At 38.7% G+C, this 20887-nt stretch overlaps 1 protein-coding gene across 2 annotated transcripts; it reads left to right on the forward strand.

Annotated features, from left to right (window-relative positions):
- Positions 1–444: 444 nt before the first annotated feature.
- Positions 445–20743, forward strand: cd99 (CD99 molecule). 2 transcript variants are annotated; one of them, XM_044109315.1, is made up of 12 exons: positions 445–721; positions 6645–6674; positions 6764–6823; positions 8238–8279; positions 8429–8467; positions 9393–9446; positions 9610–9690; positions 11976–12008; positions 12452–12472; positions 16497–16607; positions 16702–16758; positions 18941–20743. In XM_044109315.1, the coding sequence occupies exons 1-12, from the start codon at positions 658–660 to the stop codon at positions 18967–18969; spliced, it is 621 nt and encodes a 206-aa protein (XP_043965250.1). In that variant the 5' UTR covers positions 445–657; the 3' UTR covers positions 18970–20743. The 2 variants fall into 2 exon arrangements, with proteins under 2 accessions (XP_043965250.1, XP_043965252.1); XM_044109317.1 differs by lacking the exons at positions 16497–16607; positions 16702–16758; positions 18941–20743 and adding an exon at positions 13864–14713 and having other exon boundaries at positions 506–721.
- The last annotated feature ends 144 nt before the right edge of the window (positions 20744–20887 follow it).

A 20887-nucleotide genomic window follows, 5' to 3' on the forward strand; every position in this document is an offset into this window, starting at 1 on the left:
CAATCATTCCCATGTTCTTTACTAAAATATTAATGAAGAAACAACTTACTGTTACAGGAAAGCTGTTAGCTCGCCCTCATTAGTGGTTATGCTTTGAACATTCATGACATGTTATGCTAGCCGCAGCCTGGCAGAGAGCAAGGAGGTGAAGGGGAGACAATTTGAACAAATATGCACAAAAAAAAAAGTTTTCTAAAAGTTACATAAGCTCCTTTAAGTGTCGGAGGACTAATGTTCCCAACAAACATTTGATACAGCTTTAAAATGCTTTAAAATGTGAGCAAGTTCAAGATGTTCTTTTTTAAGACATTACAACCTTTAGCTCTGTGCGTTTTCATCTTCGACCTCCACCGCCTGTCAGTCAGAGCCATCACTCTGTTATTAAACCAACACGTGACGGTGACGGGTGTCTGTTAGCAGAACTCGGTGCAGGGTGACTCAGTCAGGGTGTTGGCGGACCAGAACCACGCCCTCTCTGGCTGACACACCCAGCCTGTTCTCCAGAAGCCGCGCTGACTCACAGTGTAACTCTACACCCGCTCCAACTCAGCCCAGGTTAGCGCAGGGGAACAGACTGGCGGCTACAAACCGTCGGAGCTCACGAGAACTGGATCAAAACCATTAAAGACTTCAGGAGTACCTCCACCCGGCCTCAGCATGAACTTTTGTCTACGGATACTTTCCCTCCTTTTGCTCATTACTGCAACATTAACGCAGGATGGTGAGTTTGCACTTTGAAACTTTTAGTCTCTTTCTTTGTGGGGGGATTCAGAATGTTTCAGTGCAGGCGCATTGTCTGTTGAGACAGACAGACAGACAGACAAAATTAATAAATATATCCATCAGAAACATTTATTATCTCAGAAACAAAGTAGCAGGATGAAAGAATGGGGGAAAGTAGGAGTCACAGTGAGCGCTGATTTTTTCCATCAGGTCATTTTTGCCCTCAACTTCATGCTTCAGTTTTTATAGGGTACATAAACAAAACTATGGGACTGAATAGTATCAGTACAGTAACATGAATTACTGTAACACAACAGTTCCCAATAGAAAAAGAGGATTTAGTATCTGCGTCGTTCCTCTGCAAGAAGTGTTTTGTTTACTACGGGTTTCCTTTAACTTAGTTTTTTCCATGGAGAATTTTGAAGTGCAGCCATTGTCCAGTTTACATTGTGTTATCTGATGAGTTGTATGCGCCGTTTGGTGTGTTGTTTCGTTTGATATTTTAATTTAATCTCAAGTGTCAAAGAAGATTGGGACGGATCTTTATTGGAGTCAAAAAGTTGAATGAAAACTTTAGGAACTGAGTTACCAAGTTCCATTTCCAAAGTGAAACGGTAAAAAGTTGTAAAGGTTTATTTCTGATAAGAACACAGATTTCTGAATCATCAAATGAAGCACAACCTTTTAATGTGTGGAAGCATTTAGGAGGAAAAAGTGATTTATTCATCAAAAGTATGTTTAACTTTTTGTACAGAAGAGTTTTGTGTGTGGCTTTTCATTTGTTAAAGGACAGAGTGGAAACAGTTTACAGGTCATCTAGAATAGATGAATCATGGATCATTCATGAAGCTGAGAGGATAGTTAAGTTTATTCTTTGAAAAACAAAACTGTGTCATCATCAGCATGCTGGCAGACGTTACATTCTCTGACAATATTTCTTCGGAAAGATATTTCTGCAGGTCATTTGGTCTATTAGAGGTTCCAGGTTGTTTTTATCTTCACAAGCTGGAGCTAAAAAAAACCTTTAGTGTCTGACATGGTGGACTGTGTTTGGGATTCTTTGTTACAAGAAATAAAACCTCAAACCTCTGAGCTCACTACATCTGCATAATCAATAAGTTATAGAACAAGTCTAATATTACAGCTGCTATGTCTCACAAAACCATATATTATATTATTAATAATTTATCAGGCTTAGAGGTATAACGACTTGCTTCATTAGATTTCTCTGGACATTTGGATATCCATGGATGTTAATCTTGTATTTTGTTTTATTGGGGGAATGATATCAGATAAAATGCTTAGTTGGCCTTTTTAGGTAATTCAATCAAATTAGTCTTAATGATAACATTTCCTATAAAAGCTGGCAATACATTTACAGAAGCTTTCATTTTATTGACTGTATAAATGCTCCTTTAGAAAGATCTCAGCAGATTGTTTATCCAGGTGCATTTAAGATATTTTTGGTTTTAATTTCTCCATCCATCCATCCATCCATCCATCCATCCATCCATCCATCCATCCATCCATCCATCCATCCATCCATCCATCCATCCATCCATCCATCCATCCATCCATCCATCCATCCATCCATCCATCCATCCATCCATCCATCCATCCATCCATCCATCCATCCATTTTCTGTTCACCCTTGTCCCTAATGGGGTCAGGAGGGTTGCTGGTTCCTCTCCAGCTACGTTCCGGGTGAGAGGCGGGATACACCCTGGACATGTCACCAGTCTGTTGCATGGCAACACAGAGACATGCAGGACACACACACCTAGGGAGAATTTAGAGAGACCAATTAACCTGACAGTCATGTTTTTGGAGGAAGCCGGAGAACCCGGACAGAACCCACGCATGTACAGGGAGAACATGCAAACTCCATGCAGAAAGACCCTAGGCCGGGAATCGAACCAGGACCTTTTTGCTGCAAGGCAACAACTCTACCAACTGCGCCACTGTGCAGCCCTGAAGGGAAATGCCATCTGTTTAAACTTTTGGATCACATCAGATTCTTAGCTAAGGTTTACCTTAACAACAGATTTTTAATAATCTATGTTAAAGATTCCAGTTAGTGCTGTCCTACAAACCCTCCATCTTGGTTTTCCTCATGGCTCAAAAAGGTCAGCTATGTCAGTTTTTACTCCTTCTGGAGGTGTTTGGAAGCTGCAGGGCAGCACAGAAAAGCACCAGGCTTTTTTTTTCTTTCATTCCAGTAAATTCAAAGAGTAACTTAGTCAGCTTTAGGGGTCTTACTGCTGATTTGAGACAAGCCCCTTAATAAAAACATGCAACTCCTGTGTTAATGTTGTTTAAAAAGTTGTGACAGTAGATTTGGAAATCAAGATATTTAGAGGGAGGCAAATCTCTGAAGATATAAAAATGACTCATCTCTAGCCTTCCCCGTTCCCTTTTCCCTGGTTCTTGATCCCAGCATGTTGTTTGACCACATATGCTTTTTGTTTTCATTTGCATTTTGGATATGGCGTATCTGCCAGTAAGCTAATACAAGTAAATTGACCAAACTTGATAAAACGCCTTTTGACAAAGTATTTTACATTAATACCTGTCAGTGATACATTCTCTACACACCGTAATTTGTTGGGGTGTGTTAGAAAGCACTAACACAATAACGACAGCGTTTCTAACATTTTGATGTGACTATTTAATTGTTTTGAGGGCTTTCTGAATATAGAGCATGTTGACATTTGATACAACTGATTCTGATACATTGTTTTTATATTGACATTGATGAACACACACACCTTGAAGGATGTATTCAGGAACATATTTGCACAACTGCATAATTCAACTACATATTTTCCTTGCTTTTTTCAGGAAAAACAATTTTTGTTACAGTGTGATATTCTAACTCTGCTATGGACAGTTTAAACAATGTGTGAGAGTAGACACTTCTGGGCAATTTAGTTATATAGGAAATATTTCTTGGTTGTTTAGAAGCTAGTTTCTCTCCACAAGTTCAAGAAATTCTGCTTGTAAAATTACGTTATTATTTTCTTTCTTCCTGACCTGTGAAAGGTATTACCAATGGATCTGTTTGGTTCTGTAAAACGGTTGAAACAAGGCCACACAGCACATGAATTGGGACCTCTTATCACTCCACTGCCACACTCAAGATGGTAATGACTCGACGTTCAATGAGGCGTCTAATGATGTGCATGATTAGAACCATCTGCAGCCTGGATTCAGACCCGCTGTTCTTAAAGTTTGAATGAATATAAGGCTTCAGTGATCATGTTGACTGTCCAGAGCTGGAAAGATTTTAGAACAAGTTCTGTTTGGAAACTTAGCCTTGACCAGTGAAGGAAAAATTGTGGCCTCCTGTGAAAAGGATATTCTTCAGCTGAGATCATTGTGAGTTATGAAACAACCAGCTGATGTTTGGTCTGTTGGAAATTAGTCTAACACGTTGAAAACTCTGACAGAGGTTTAGGCAAAGTCACTGTAATTTTAATGGAACCGTTTCTTCCATCCATCCAGGATGTGTTTGCATTCACATACCACAGAACAAAGGACACAAGAAACAGTCAAAATATAAAATGGAGAACTGGCTTACCTTTGGGGTTCTGCCATGTTTTGTGTGAAATATTTAACTTTAATTTAATGGGAAAACATTGGCAGGTTCTTTTTTTTATAGATTGCATGTGAACAGCCAATCAGTGCAAGGGAAATGAATGACTACTACATAAGCACTAGCATTGATCTAGTGCTTATATAGTAGCACTAGATTCATATGTTTGAGGAATAATTCTGAGTTATCTTTCACAGAAAAATCTGAAGATATGGGAATCCGTGGATACAATCCACAAATAAGCAGGGTTCCAGTGACCTGTGCTTTTGGCATGTTGAAAATGTCATGTTGTGGATCTGGGGATTTGACGGATAAGTTTTGCAATACACTTTTTCCTCTCCATGAGTTTCCTGCACAGTGTGGCATGACAAGGTTGACACTGTTAACCACAGGCATGATATAAGTCAATAAGGTTTGTGGTATATATGAAGTGTGTCTTCAGGCAAGTTTTATTTGTTAAGATATTCAACTCATGACTACTAAGGTTCAAATGGATCATAACCTTGAAGATGGTGACATCAATGACCATGAACAGTAGATATTCTGGATAGAACTAGATAGATGCATAGAAATGTTGTTTAATTCATCCTGTGCCCATTTACTACAGTGTTCAGGTCAAGGTTAGCATAGTTAGCTTTGTCTAACAAAATAACAAAGACTGAAATAGAGAAATATTTTCAGTAACTGAAATGAATAAAAATGGTAATTAATGTGGAAAACTACAAGTAACTGGAACTATCAATCTAATACAAACTGAAATTATATGTATATCTTCATTTTCATATTTGTGAATCTCTACCTTTTGAACTGATGTGAAATAGTTTCTTTTTCCTCACAAGTTTACATCAACTGTCTGCAAATTCTGGTACTCCATAAATGTTGTGGCAGCATCATCAGTTGTTGTTCAACAATAATTGAATACATTTTTATAAAATAGTATCTTCTGCTTACCCAATCAATATCTACATAATCACAATATAATACTTTGACCTTTTTGAATTCTGTACCTAAAATGACCAAACTAAAACTACTATTACTAATGGAGACTAAACTAAAACTAAACAATATTTAACTAGTAATACCTTATAAAAATTTGCAAACACACTCTAAAAGCTAATTAAAACTAACTGAATCAGACAAACAAAAAGTCACAATAAAATAAAACTATAATGAATAGTTCAGAACCCTGGTCAGGTTAGAAATCCTGATTTAATGTTTTGTATTTGCTACTAGCTATTCAACCATAACAGAGTAGCTTGAGTTGAGTAGCAAGAGTTTTTACAGTTCATAGGAGTTTCTCTTGCTGTTGGTTTGGGCGAGTCAGCTCTTTGTATCCAAAGCTCTCAGCTTTAAATAGTTTGCACCCAGAAAGACTAGCAGAACCCTCTCTGCTTTCAGTGATGACTCATGCTACTTAAAGCTGCTCTGCACGTCAGTCATTGCTGCCATGGGAACCACCAAATAAATGATAAGATTTCCTCAACACTGTACCCTTACAAAAAAATCCCATGAAAATCACGTGATCACATGTGGAAATGTGTGATTCACATGTGACTCACATGTGATTTTACCACAAAACGTTCCAAAATCACACGTATTCATGTGCTTTCACATGTGATTCACATCATTCACATGTAAAATTTGTGTGAACCACATGTGATCACATGTGAAAGTCACATGTGATTTTCATGGGATTTTTTTGTAAGGGATTTTCTCAACACTGTGGCCAAGCACATGTTTCTGTTGTTAAGCAGAAAACTGAGAACTGTAAGAAGAGTCAACAATCTATTGTTAAACTGCATAAGAACCATGTTTCTATGAACAGACACAAATCTGAGTTCTTCTCACAGTCTGATATAGCAGACTAAACCTTTTTTTTTTTTTTTTTTTTTTACTTTATATCCAAAGGACCAACGCCTGAAGGGTCTAAATGCCAGAAGGTTACACACACTAAAAGTGCTGTGTATCCCCCTAACTGGTCAGTTGATGCCCAGATGCTGATGTCATGACTTTGTAAGCTTCTGATAGGTTCATGTACAGCAGTCATAGGAAGGTACTAGTTCAGTCAGGAGGAAGGGCCCAAATTACTGTTGTTAAAGGCTTATGGAAGCTTCAGTCAGAGAGTTTGAAGGCAATTCTACCAAATACTGAGGAAATGGATGGACATTTCTGGAACAAAATGGAATCAAATGGCTGACATTTAGCAAATGGAAGTAATTTTTGTGATCATAACTAAAACTGTAGAAGTTTAATCTGATTTTATGTCACTGTATGTAAATGTGTATAACACTGTGTAACTCTAACCATGATACTCTCTGTCATGCAGGATTTGATCTCTCAGACGCTCTCGAACCAGGTGAGTGACTCTCTGTTTGAGCACATTGATCGTTTAGATGACTGAAAGCAGAATCATCAACTCTACTTATGCACTTTCATTCATTTTAGACCCAACACCAGAAAAACCCAAAGAGCAGCCAGAGTCTCCAAAGAAATCTGGAAGTGATGGTTTGTATCTCGGCATGCACCATCTCACCCTGTAGATGCATTACTTCCTGATCCTGTTTCCTGTGTCACACGATGTTTTGATAAGATCATGAAACTTTAAACCAGAGCAATGTTGCAGAAAACACCAGTTCTGTCTAACGTTGTGTTGCTGATGGTAAGGTAGTGTGTTAGAGTGGCTCTATTAGATTAGGTCTGATTTGTTCATCATTGTTTGGTTGAGGTATTGTATGTTAGGACAATTATTCCTTCTGGTTTTGGATGTTATGCAGCTGAAAGGATTTAGTTTTCCAGTTGTTTTGATGCATAATCATGGCAAAAAGTTATTGTTTTAAGTTTTGAATCAAATTGAATTCAGCTTTTAGCTTAGTCAGCCTCTCCTATTGATCCTTTGCAACTACGTCACTTAATCACATGAGGCACACGACGGACACTGAAGGATGAGATTGTTGAACTGAGCCAATAAGATTGTTTGGCTGCTTTGCAAACTCCAGTCAATAGTGTGTCAAATTACATTGTGGCCTGGTTTTTCCTGAGCAGTGTTATCTTTTTAAATAGTTCAGATTTGCCCTAGAAAAAAAAAATCAACCTCTAGCCTTTTACTCCTAACCTTAACCTTAATCCTCAGTAAGTGGGTTTTTTTAGCTGAAGATATTTGTTCCCAGATCCAGTCGGGATTATGTCTCCACAGTGTTTCCACAGATTTCTAAAGGACTATCAAAGAGTGTGAAATGATTTTGGACAGTGAGTGTGAGCTGCTGTGTGTGTCTGGGAAGCTACAGAAGTAAAACTTCAGAATACTCAGACACAGACTGGCATTCGTTCAAGGCAAGGGTGGTGAGGCAAGAAAACCAGCCTCTCTCTTCTGCATATTATGACCCAGATGTTGTCACGCACAGGTTGCTATGACTACCCTTTCATAAACGAAACCACATGCACCTCATGTAGCTGCAAGAGATTCTGTGGTCCTCCTATGGAGAACTCTTCTTGTTAGCGGTGAATCAAGGTTTCTGATTGGACAGAAGAACGACCCAATATGGCTGGATGTGGTTTTATTTTGCTGAACGCTGCAGAACATGTGGACCCAACCATGCAGTGGCTGAGTTTGTTGAGCATGTTTTACTTGGAGTACAGTGTGAAGTCATCAGACCGTCTTGAAACTGGACGTTGTTTTAGCTGTATGCTCAGGTTGCATGAAGTGTGTGTTTTTCAGAATGACTGAAGTATTTTGTGCTGCAGGGATAATCTGTTTCCATGTGAGACAGGTTGTGTGATCAATTAGAAAATATCCCTGCAATGTTAATGCTTCTCCTGTCCTCAGGTGGGCTGGACCTCTTTCCTAATACCCATCTGATTTCTTACTTTGAGCCATTTATTATGTCATTAGTTTTATTAACATTAGTTTTTCTTTGTACAGCTCCAACACCTGCTCCCAAAAAACCAAGTTCTGGAGATTCTGGTAGGCTTGGGTTTCATTTCTCTACACTTAAAGCGTGTAGAAAGCTGGAACCAGTTTAGGTTCCAGTTTAGCTGAGTTCTTACAGGTAAACAGGTCTGACCTGTTTACATGGTGGCAAAGTGACCTGATGGGTGTGTGTTCTGCTGCAGGTGGCTTTGGGTTCGACCTGGAGGATGCAATCAAACCTGGTAGGACATGCAACATCCTCACTCACCTGGAGCTTTCCCACATTTACAGACTCTTAGAGGAGAAAAGGGATGAGATGGACAATTTTTCATATTTAGGATCACTACTGTATATCAAGGCAACCGTTGTACAAAATCAGTTCTCTTTGTCGCAGTTGCTGGACAAAAATCACATCGATTTGTTGTCAGCGTCATGTCGTCCACCTCTTGACTCAAGCAAACATTAACATTTGGAATAAAAGCACTAGAACTGAACCCTTGTTCCAGAATCATTTCCTTCTGTGACAGACAGAAACATGATGTCTTCTCTGTAATCACACACATGCACAGTCTGGATTTAATATTTAAGATATGTGTACAGTCTTAAAACAAATGTTCTTTCTCAACACATTTTATTTTTATCTTGTGTTGTTTTAGTTCAACACTTATGTGTTAATCCATTGACCAATCACGTTACTTCATAGATATCTTTCAACAGGAAAAACAGTCAATTAAAGCAACTGCCATGATTGTTTTTTTTTTTAAATTACATTTATGTCAACACTTTTGTTTTCACAGTGTACCATTTCAACTTTATTTGTGGCCACAGCTGAAGTGATACATATTCATCTTTAGTTTATGACCTCATTCTGTAGCTAATATACCATGATTGATACATAAAACAAATTTAAAAATATCTTTATTGGTCTAAACACAATTCTTAAAACAAACTAAATTCTTTCTAGAGCTAAAAACAGTTTTTAAGAAATCTGATGGATGTTAAAGGATGCCTTCCTTCTATGTGGTCACATGATGAAGGTTTTTCACAGTTTCCTAGAAACTAGGAAAATATCAAAGTGTTCTCCATCCACTTCCACAGTGGGACTTATATTTAGCTCTTCTTCTCATTGCTGGCTTATTCAGATCTTGATGACCGTTTTGTCTCTAGGTGCAGGCCCCACCGAGAAACCAAAGAAACCTGGGTACAATCCAAGTGGTGGAGGTGAGTGGAAGAGAGTGGGTGTAGCAGCCCAGAACTAGAGCTGTGAAGCTGAGTTCACACAATGCAAAGACTAAAAGACAAATATGAGCCTGGGAATCAGATGTGTCCTGATATGTGGGAGGGAACTCAAACATGGACCTGAACTGCTCTGTTTTTCTTCCAGGAGGAGGAAGTTTTGATGATTCTGACCTGATGGGTGTTAGCAATGATGGTTACAAGCCTGATGATGGAGGACGCTCTGGAGGTAGGACCACATGAATGTCCTCCGTCTTTAGAAGCTGATAGTTGATTATCTGCTGTGGTTTGAAGAGAGCAGAATCTCACTGATGGTAGACTGATGGTCCAAGGTTGGAGATGAGCATTTCTGTGAGATTTGGTTCCAACATGTGTGGCAGTGACACAACTGAATCCAGATTTTGAGATATATACTGAATAAAGAGAGATAAATACAATTATTCTCTCTTCTTGATATCTTGGTTGATTTTCTTTGACTTTTCTATCATGTAGAATGTAGTAGCCAAGTTTTTTTTTGCATTTAGGAAATATAAAATAATTTTGGTAATTCCATTTAACCTAAAACAAGACAGATTAGGTTTGATTTTACTTCACACTGTGAAAAAAAAAGTTTGGGTCTTTTTATTCAATGTATATCAGGCTTCATATGTAATCTCTGTAACAAACTGTAATTTGCTTCTTGCTATTTACATCACAATCAGTTTAAAAAACAAAACAAACAAACAAAAAAAACACCCAGTCCTTTTCTAGTTATTATTAGTCATGGTCCATTTGGTCCATTTTGTCCAGTTGGTCCATTTGGTCCAGTTGGTCCTTTTCTCACTCACTCATCATCATGTGTCAAATCGTCATGCTAACAGCCTGTTTTTCTTTAAATTTCTGTCATCTTCACTGGATTTTCTGTAACAAACATAATTAAGAGGCAGATGGAAACGATTCATGGTTAATGTTGAATAGACTGTCTAAAGAGGAGCAGTCAAAGTAAATGAGGTGGATTAGCAGTGCTTGCCAACAACTGATGTGTCATCCAGGAAATCTGAAATATTCTCTCTGCTGCCTGAAAATTGAATATGTCATGACAGTCATGCTAAATATGTCGGACCATGAGTCATTTCCTCTCAGTGCTGCAGATCTGCACGTCTTTAGTTGTCCTGTCACATAAATCCACTGAAGGATTGAAAGCTGCTGGTTCTCCTGCTTGAACTGCTCCATTCTAGACCTGATGTCCCACTTTTCTGGTTTGTGTGCTTGTTGGACTTTTCAACATTATATTAAGTACATGCAATATTTTATTGTTGAAATATTCTTGGTGTCGTATATAGTGTATGTTAATTTTCAGGCTAACCATGTGCTTTAAATCTGCCCATTTAAAAGTCCAAACCAGTACAGCACATCCAGAACAATGTTTTTGATTTAGGATTCCGATGAAATAGTAGAAATGTCCCAAAAGCAAAACCTGATATTCCCATGATCCCAGTCATGGTGCTGCTCATACCATCCATAATCTATTTGTCACTTCAAGTTCTCAGCACAAAATGCCAGAGGGAGCATTCATAGATCTATTAGTGCTAAGACATGAAAATAATTCAATTCAAATTCAATTCAAAAATACTTTATTGATCCCAAAGGAAAATCAAATGTTGTTTCAGTTTTCAAAGAGTTATTCCACATGATGATGGCTGTTGGCAGGACAGGACAGTTCTCTGGTAGCTGTCTGCATCACAGCTACAAGAGGCCTCTGGTCAGGGCTGTTCATAACTTTCTTGAGTTTAAGAAGAATTCTTCTTTGTTTAATCCTCTCCACAGTCATCCCTAAAATAGAACCAGAACAGAACCAGCCTTCTTTATCAGGCTGTTGAGTGTTTTTGGATGCTGCTTCCCCAACAGATGACAGCAGAAGAGAGGATTCTCTCAACAACAGACTTCTAGAAGATCTGCAGCATCTTGCTGCAATCCTTGAAGGATCTTAGCTTCCTCCACAAGTCCAGTCTTACAGACGCTTCACTGTTACACCTCCAGTCCAGTCTGTTGTCCAGATGAACACCAAGATATTAATGTTCCTCAAACAGGGTTTATCCAATCTTGTTTCTCCTGAAGTATACAATCATCTCCTTTGTTTTGTTCACATTTAAGATGAGTTGATTGTTCCCACACCATGACACAAAGCGTCCACCAGATTTCGGTACTCAGCCTCTTGTCCATCTCTGATACTCCTGGAGATTCATCTTAGTGTTTTTATACATGACAGAATTCAGACTTGGAAGTCTGAAGTGTAGAGAGTGAAAAGGAACATTGAGAGTACAGGGCCCTGTGGTGCTCCTGTGTTTCTGATCACCTGGTTGGACACTCAGTCCTTCAGTCTCACAAACTGTGGTCAGTTTGTCACAGATCCAGGCAAAGTGCAAACTTTAAGTTTTCTAAAAGAAAATGTCAAACAGGTTCATTTTTACTTCTGTTGATCCAGAAGATGAAAATCTTTAACTCGACAAACTTTACTTCTTCTTCTGCATCCAGGCCGTGCAATGGACCCTGGCAATCATGACCAAGGTAAGTTCCTGTGCTTTGCTTTGGTTTGTACCACAGTTCTGCATGTTGGAAATGTTAATGCAGTTTAGTCTCTTGCTGTGACTCTGCTCTTTAGCTCTGATGCTATCAGCTGTAGCAGTGCTAAGTTTTGCTGAGATGACTGAGCAGGGATGTAAGTGCTGAAGATTAAAATTGAAGAGTGAGATGAGAAACTTTTAAGCCACTCTCTTTTACTTTGCTGCCAAGAGTTTGATCAATAGTTCTCCAGGATGTGGTCTGTCTGCTGGAGGGCTCAGAGGATGGATGCCTTTCAGCATTTCACCATTTGGAAGCCATCAGCCTTTATCTGATTATATTAAATTTTGCTCCCTGCAATATATTTTTTTTAATAAGCCAATGTGCTCTTACCTGAGTATTATGGGTTGAACAACACAGACTGACTTGGTTTCTGATTTTTTTCACAGGTGGAGCTGGCCAATCTCAAGGTAAACCTCTTCTATAAAATGAGCTGTAAACTGATCAAAGCAGCATCTAGAAAGAGGAACTACTTATTGGAACATTTTTTTGTCTTTTTTTTAAGAGCCCAGATAAAATCTATGCTTCTTAAACTTCTGCAAAGGTTTAAGAATGTATTTTTAATGTTTTATTGGCTCTAGACTAGAGCTCTTTATTTGATAATGAATTGACAGGAAAATAGATAATGAGAGAAAGGGACATGGGGCCAAGGTTACCAGGCCGGGAATTGAACCTGCAACAGCTGCATCGAGACCTAAGGCCTCCTTATGTGGGTTGTGTTTAACCCCTGCACCACCACACCACCCCAAAGTTTTAAGAACTTCTTAAACTTCTGCATTAAATTGGTGTATTTTCTTTGCTTTTAGGTGATACATCATCACAAAGTGGAACATAACAGTTCGCAGAAATTATTGCCTGGTTTTCAACATAGAATATGTGGCATGTAGATGTTCATTCAGTGTCTTTCACTCTGAGACCCCTGAATATATATATTTAAAAAATCCACAAATCTAGCTTAGGAAGTTTTGCAGGAACTCCTGTTTAAACTCTTCAGAACTACCTGAACTTTTATTTATTCAAAAGAGAAATGAAATGTTACTCATATCAGCCAAGAATTTTCAAAGAGTCCTTATGGATGCGGATGCTCTTTAAATCTCTGGGCATATTGGTAGATAAATGTAGGAGTTGTAAATATAATCCTTGTCCACCAGCTGACTGTGGTCCTGCTCTGTCTCCATGATGCTGGTGTGAGGGTGTGAATACTTTCATCAGGCTGTGTATTTGCTGAAACTCGTACTTCTCCTTCCTAAACTTACTGAGTCTAAAAGAAGCTCAACCGTTTTATTTCCCAAAGTCTTGATCAGCTCCAGCTGCGTAGCCCAGCAGAGGCTGCTGCGTTTACATGTGCGACCTGACGCACAACATTATGTGAAGGAAAATTGCAGTGCATCGTCATGGTGATTGGAGCGTGCAGCCGAGAGTTCCTTCTTCCTCCCTTTGTGTGTGTAAACTCTCTTTGGGCACCTTGATGGTTTCCTGTTGGATTAATGGTTTCTGGAGTGTTCTTTTAGAACTTCTTGCTTCTCTTCTAACAGAACCTATTTAAAAGTTTATTGTGTTCCTCACTCACCCATAACATCTTCCTCATAGCTTCTCTGTGAAGGCTGGGCTGGAATCTTTGTGTATTAAGTCTGTTTGTCTGATTACAAGGCAGTGAGTGTGAGTTGGAGGTTCCCACTTAGTTTGATTCAGTTTTCCCTCCAGAGAAGGAGGTGTTGTGAGGCTCAGTTCAGTTTGATGTTGCCAGCCTTGATCTGGTTTGTTGTAGCTAAATTCCTGCTTCGATTGTGTGTCGTTGCAGATCCAGACCTTCTGTGGGGCCAAGTCCTGAAGATGCTAAATGCTAACATGCCAGAGGAATTCTTTATGTGGATATCCAACTTAAAGAAAGTTTTAAACCCGCTGTTAGAGAGGGTGATGGAGCTCCTGCAGAATCTGCCATGAGCATTAGTTAGACCCCCGCTGTTGGCTTGCAGAACCATCCCTGCTTAGTGTTTGCAGTTGAAACCACATGTTCACATACAGTCATTAAAAAAAGACAAACACATTTTGTATTTTCACTGTTTGAAATTATATCTGACCGAATCTCTCTTGATGTAGCTTAGTTAGAATTAGCAGAATTATTTCTATTTGCTAACTGCCAGAAAATTTGATGAGAACATTTTTAGTGATTTTTTTTTTTTTCAAATTCAAAAGTTTGCATACAGTTTTATGGTCAGCATCAGGGTCTTTTAAACTCCAGCAAAGTGTTGAGTTTGTGGGAGGATACAGAAATGTTGGACTCAAATCGTCCATTTTAAAGATCTGGTTTCGGCTGCAGGTTGGCTGCACTTTTCTGCTGTGATTTCTGTTGAGTTGTTTTTTCTGCTCCTGTGGGGTTAAAATGAGACGTTTCTCTCAGATGGGGGTTATTCTACTACAATAAGCTCTGTTGCATACAATAGATATTTTCCCATCTGGTCACTGGGATTTGGACTGTGGGACCGCCTTCTACTTTCATATATTTTTAGCTCTTTCCTTAAAGGGAGGATGTACTGTAAAAAACAATCCTGATGATTTGGTTTGTTACATCTGTTTTCTTTTCTTTCTTTTTTTCTTTTACTTTGTTCTGAAAATAAACTAAGCACTACCTGTGTTGTTAAATATGGTTATTAATGTATTAGGGTTTTGTTTTGATTTTCAGCTAAACTGATTTTAGCTAAATGTGAGACAGCTGCTGATTCAGCAGAACCTTAAGCCCAGGAGCCGGGTCCCTTTGTTAAGTCAGAACATTTTGTTTTTCCATAACTAAAAGTTCAGTCCTACAAATGAAAGCTAACTGTTAAGATCCATTAAGAAGCTCTTATGTTGCTGCTCATTCCTGTGGCTTCTAAAAGCAGAGGTTGTCTGGTGAAAATTTAGCTGACTTTATATTTGGGTTTTGCTTGTTTTGTTTATATGTTCTGCTTCATGGCTTGATGACTGAAATGCCTCATTTCTGCCAATCTGTTGTCTCACCTTGGATCCCTGTGAATCAGCAGCCTGAGCTCACATTCTTATCACAGTGAGCGTTCAGAGTGCTCTGCTAACAGAGCCATGCTAACCTACAGTTCTCTGCTTGATCAGTCGTAATGTGTTCTTCTATGACCATGGATCAAAAGTTTTGTAAAATATTTTCCACTTATACTTTGAATCTTGAATGAGTTCCCTTTTTGCAATAAAATCATTGCTGTGGAATTTTCAGTTTGTTCCTTGACATTGCATAGTTCAAACATTTAATCCAGACAAACGTCAATGGATTTTTTATTATAGATGGCAAGAGGTGGATAAGAACTGTGTTGTGGAAAAAAGGGATATTTTCTTACAAGTATGAAAAGTGTAGCATGCTAAAATTGTTGTCCTGCTGGGAGGAACCTCTAGTTGTCTGCAGCCTCCAACAGGTTTTCTTGGAAAACATCTACCTATCAGTTGTGACATAGAAAAGACTTTTTCATCACACAAAGCAAAATATTCAGCCCAAAAAGATCAAACTGTCCATCTTGGCTGCTTCCCTGATTGATGCTCTCAGTAGCTGTATTCCCATTACACAACTTTGTCTAATGGTGTTTCCATTAAATAAGAAATATGAGAATTAAAATACGACTTGAATAAATTTGGTCGCACAATGAGTCATTAAAAACAACTTAAAGGGAGTTTGAATACAATTACAAGACACAATTATCAGATATTTTGGAAATGGCTTCACAGAGATGCAGATGAAATCCTGAAAGCTTCAACTCGACTCTGTTGTTGGATCAGGACTGAATCTAACAAAGTGAAGGAATGCGAATATGCTTGGAAATGACTGTAAACGGAACAAGGTTAAAACAATTTTCTGTTCTAAGGGTTTTTGTTGACAAAGTAGCAGTAACAATTACTGCAGATTTCCTATTACTATGGAGATGTGCTAACATTAGCGAGCGCCATTCTGCAGCTGGGAGGCAGCAGCTTTAGTCAGAACCCGTTCAGGCGTTCTGTTTGTGGAGGAAATGTGGAGTTTATGCTGAGAGCAGATGCCAAAGGTTCCTGAGCAGTAAGTCATTCCACAAGCTGGAATCCGCTCTGCTTTTCATGTGGGGACAACTCCCTTTGTTAGTGCAGAGAATCGTCACAAGACAGGCATGACTCATGAGCGTTTTAATGCCCTGCAGCCTGGGACTGCCCACTTCCTGTTTTTAGTACTGTATTTACTTCCCTCTTGTGGATAACATGCGTCATGAACCCCCAAAAGAAAACATTTAGTTGTGAAACTATAATTTTATTCCACTTTATTAATGAGATAAAGAAGGTGAATACAATTTTTTATTATGCTATCTCAGTTTTTTCACTCCTTATTAAAGCAAAAATGTATAAATTATGTCAAATTGTTCTAAGATGAATGGAATCTTAACCAAACATTTTTCTCTGCTGCTGCAGGTTCTGGACCACTTGCAGGAATCATTAGTGCTGTAGGTGTGGCTCTGGTGGGAGCCGCTTCCAGTTACTTTGCTTATCAGAAGAAGAAGCTCTGCTTCAAGCTGCAGGGAGGTCAGTAATGTTCTCCTCTGCATTTCTTCACATGTGGTGGCAGCTGCTGGATCACAGCGACGTCCTGGTTCTAATCAGAGTTTGACTTGTTCAGGTGCAGATCCAGAGAAAGGTCACCAAGGAGGTCAGTCTAATCCAGGAGACAACCAAAGTGAGTAACTGTGGATTCCCACATTGTCAAGAACTTCTAATGTATCACATAATGTAGATACGACCAATATTGGTTCTAGAGTTCATATAGTGGTTTCTATCCACAAACACACCCACCTTCAATTACACATTATCCAGAAGGCCAAAGGTCATACTTCACAAAAGGTCTATATTTCATAATGCAACTAGTCTGCTTTGGTGCCAGAGGCAACCTTGACCTAATGAAGTCAGTCACATAGTTAGAGAATTATGCTTTCTAAAGGGCAAAAACTGCCCTGGCAGATATAGGCAACCAGCTTCTTTGTTTAGTATGCCAAGGCAGGACTTGTGAAATAAACTAAACATAAATAAAATAAAAAGATTTATTTAAAGTGCACAGTGGTGCAGTTGGTAGAGCTGTTGCCTTGCAGCAAGAAGGTCCTGGGTTCGATTCCCGGCCCGGGATCTTTCTGCATGGAGTTTGCATGTTCTCTCCCTGTGCATGGTGGGTTCTCTCCGGGTTCTCCGGCTTCCTCCCACAGTCCAAAAACATGACTGTCAGGTTAATTGGTCTCTCTAAATTCTCCCTACGTGTGAGTGTGTGTGTGAATGGTTGTGTGTCCTCTGTGTCTCTGTGTTGCCCTGCGGCAGACTGGTGACCTGTCCAGGGTGACCCCGCTTCTCACCCAGAACGTAGCTGGAGAGGAACCAGCAACCCTCCTGACCCTACTAAGGGACAAGGGTGAACAGAAAATGAATGGATGGATGGATTTATTTATTTAAAGTCAAATAATTGCATAAATCTAGGATTATTCTAACAACTACTGTAAATTCTACCCTTTAGTGATTAATTATGTAAAGAAACAAAAGAAGAAGCTATCTGAGAAGAACATTTCCATGACTGGGAGAGACAGTTCAAAGGAGAATCTTTACCTTGTGCCTTGTTCTGGGTTTCTAAGATAAAACCATCAAAAATGTTTTTTTTGATTACAGTTGAGAAAACAAAATCACCCATCTAAACAAAAATCTAAAACTACTAAACTCCCTGACTGGCCACAAAAACAGGAAAGAAATTAGTCAAAAGAAACTCCCCATTTAAACACTAATATGCAAAACATGCAAAAGTCATAAAAAAGCATACAGTCAACAACTAAGAAACCAGAAACAAGCATTACATTTTGATGAGGGCCATCATCAAAATCATCAATACACTTCAAATATGTTGGTCAATGTTCCATCTATTATGGTTCTAAAGCAACTTTGAACCGGTGGGTTCCAGCCAGCCATGTCACAGAGAAATGTCCAGGGGAAAAACTGGATCACTGAAGCTTTCCTGCTGTCCTCAGGAAGTTTCCTGAGGACAGCAGGCCTGCAAACAAAGAGAAGCAAAGCTGGACCTCCAGTAGGAGGACCCCTAGTGGTCAGTGGACCACACTGACCACAATACTGACTGAAGGTCAAAGTTTCGGATCTTTCCTGGACAGCTTTTGACCCAAACTATTGAGGTGTTCTGTGACATTTGTTGTTTGGCTGACAGTAAAAATGTTCTCACTGATGTGTGAAGTGGACCTGAAGGTCATTTAGTCACTCCATGTTGGATCACTCCAGAACTGAATTTGGAACAAGGATTTTTGCTGCTTTTATAGAAACTAACTGTAGTACACATGTTTATGGATTCTTATTCATATCTTAAACAAGATGCATTGTGGGAGGGGTTTCCTGCTTTTTATTGAGAAAACAATTCCACTTTAAAGGAGATGTTGTGCCAAAAAGAACTTTTGATCTTTACCATAACAAGGCCACATTAGCAGAATATCCTAATAGGTTTTTTGGATCAGATGCTAATTTGGTTTATTGTGTTTGTGTGGCAGTTATTAGATCTAAGCCTTTGTGTGTGTGTGTGTGTGTGTGTGTGTGTGTGTGTGCGTGTGTGTGTGTGTGTGTGCGTGCGGGCGTGCGTGCGTGTGTGTGTGTGTGTTCTACTTGAACTTCTCAAAGTTCTGTTACAATACCAATAATTCCACCTAAAAAAGAAACCTGCCTTGATACCAATGGCAAGAACTTGGAGGAAACTAACTAACTCATCATCTAGTGAAAGATATGGATTGAGTAAAATGGAAAACAGTTTGAGTGTGAGCAGCCTGACACCTACTGTTCACCAGTAGCCTTTGTCATTAATTTTTCCTTTTTTTTTTGCTTTTCAGTTTTTAGCAACCTACTCCGGAACAACTAGATCCTGAACCAGAACATGATCCGACTTTTCAGCCAACAGCCTGAAGACGTCTTTGGTACAGAAAAGAGCCACAAATTTCACCAACATATCCAGAACAAAATGACAGCCATCTTATCTTACTCTGAGCTTCAGCAACAGTCAGAATATAAGTTTTTGTAGTGATTTCAGGGCTTTATGTTGATGTGTTTTGACTTTATGTTACTCTTGTAAACTTCATTTTTGTCCTTTTCATGTTTGCTAACCTGTTGGTTTCATGCAATGAGTCACTGCAGGAAATCTGTTTGCTCCAATATCTTCCATAAAAACCTTCTACCCATCAGAAAAGGACGCTTGTGGCGTTGGCTTCTGTTTACTGTGGAGTATCTAATCTCATCTCCCAAATAATCCAAAGATGAGGAAAACAGAAGTAACCTCAGCCCCTGTCCAGGTCAGCCCACAATGAGTCAGAACCTTGTAGTTAGCCACTGACCTGCTGAAGAATTGGTCATCATTTAAGAAAAAATAAAAAATAAAAATTATAGTTTAGAGATAAGAAGCTCAGAACATTTATTATGATGGGAGTTCTGAGACAAACATCATGTGTGACTTGTTGAGATGTTTTTAGTTTTATAAGACACTGGTCTTAAGTGTAGCTGGGTGGGAATCCCACTGAAGGAGCTTTAAGGTAAACTGATTGTCATGTAACCAAGGGCTGATTGAAAGTGCAAATAGTAAATGTACAGAATTGAATTTTGTATGTGTGAGGGACCTTTAGAAAAACACAGAGAGCTGCAACAGAGCTTTGTACTGTTTTACTGAAGCACTTAGCTGCTAAAGCTGGAATATAAATAAAGCTGCAGAATCTCCTTAAAACAAGAAACTTTCTGGTTATAATGAGAAATAACTCTTATTCCTCAAAGTGTTGTTTCATTGTTACAACCTTGTATTTAAATGGGAAGAAACTTTCTTGTTATGATGAGCTGCTTTATTTCCTAGCTGTAGAAGTTAATTACTTCTGAACGGTTTTAAATTACTAGCCATAGTTCTAATGCTGCACTTTCTGTTTAGTTGAGTTTGTCTTTTCTAAACCGTTTACACTGTTTTCTGATGGATTTTAAACACACCAAACTAGACCTGTAGAGTAGCTGCTTGGTTAAGCTGACTAACTAGCTGCTAACATGTTAATAGCCAGACAAACTAGCAGGCAGTTATAGCTAGTCGCTAACATCTTAGCTGCAACAAAGACATAATGCTAAGGGCCATTTTTAAAGGATTGGTTTCTTGTTTTTTAGTTGAAAAATTAAGTACTGATACCAAAAAATTATGTTTTTTATCTCACAGTTGGATATCTGTTTCTTATGCCTTTGATATAAGATATAAATGCTTTAGCTTAGTCCTTTTTGGTTCTGCTGATTGATATAAAACATTGATGTGCGCTGAGGTTCCGCTTCTTTGTTGAATCTTATCTCTTTCCGTTGAGTGGTTGCTGCTGTCTGTGTTTGGTGCCTTTTAATTTGATAGCCCAGGACGTGTCGTTGCCGAACGTTTTCATTATGAAATTCAAAAACAAGCTGCATTTCTATGTGCTGTAAATAATCCACTCCTTTAGATTTGCGTTCTATGACTTGTTCTGTCAGCTATTGCTATCAATTTGAAGTCTGTTTTGTTATTTTAAACATTTGTCTGTTTTACCTACATTGACATTGTGCCGGTCTGTTACTGGAATACTAAATGCATAATTTGTCATAGGATTTTTGCTGTGTACATGTTTTTAATAAAGTGTTATTGTACACTATTTTGATGTTGTTTACTTCAGTTTGTACAAGCCCAAAAATACCCCTAGTTGTACTTTGATGAGATGATCTGTGGGTTTTAGCCACAATGAAACTTTTTTTACTACCAAAATAATAAAAAGATTATTTAAAGGCTTCAGTAATTT

This window comes from Gambusia affinis, linkage group LG24 (genome assembly GCF_019740435.1).
Source record: "Gambusia affinis linkage group LG24, SWU_Gaff_1.0, whole genome shotgun sequence".
NCBI lineage: Eukaryota > Metazoa > Chordata > Actinopteri > Cyprinodontiformes > Poeciliidae > Gambusia > Gambusia affinis.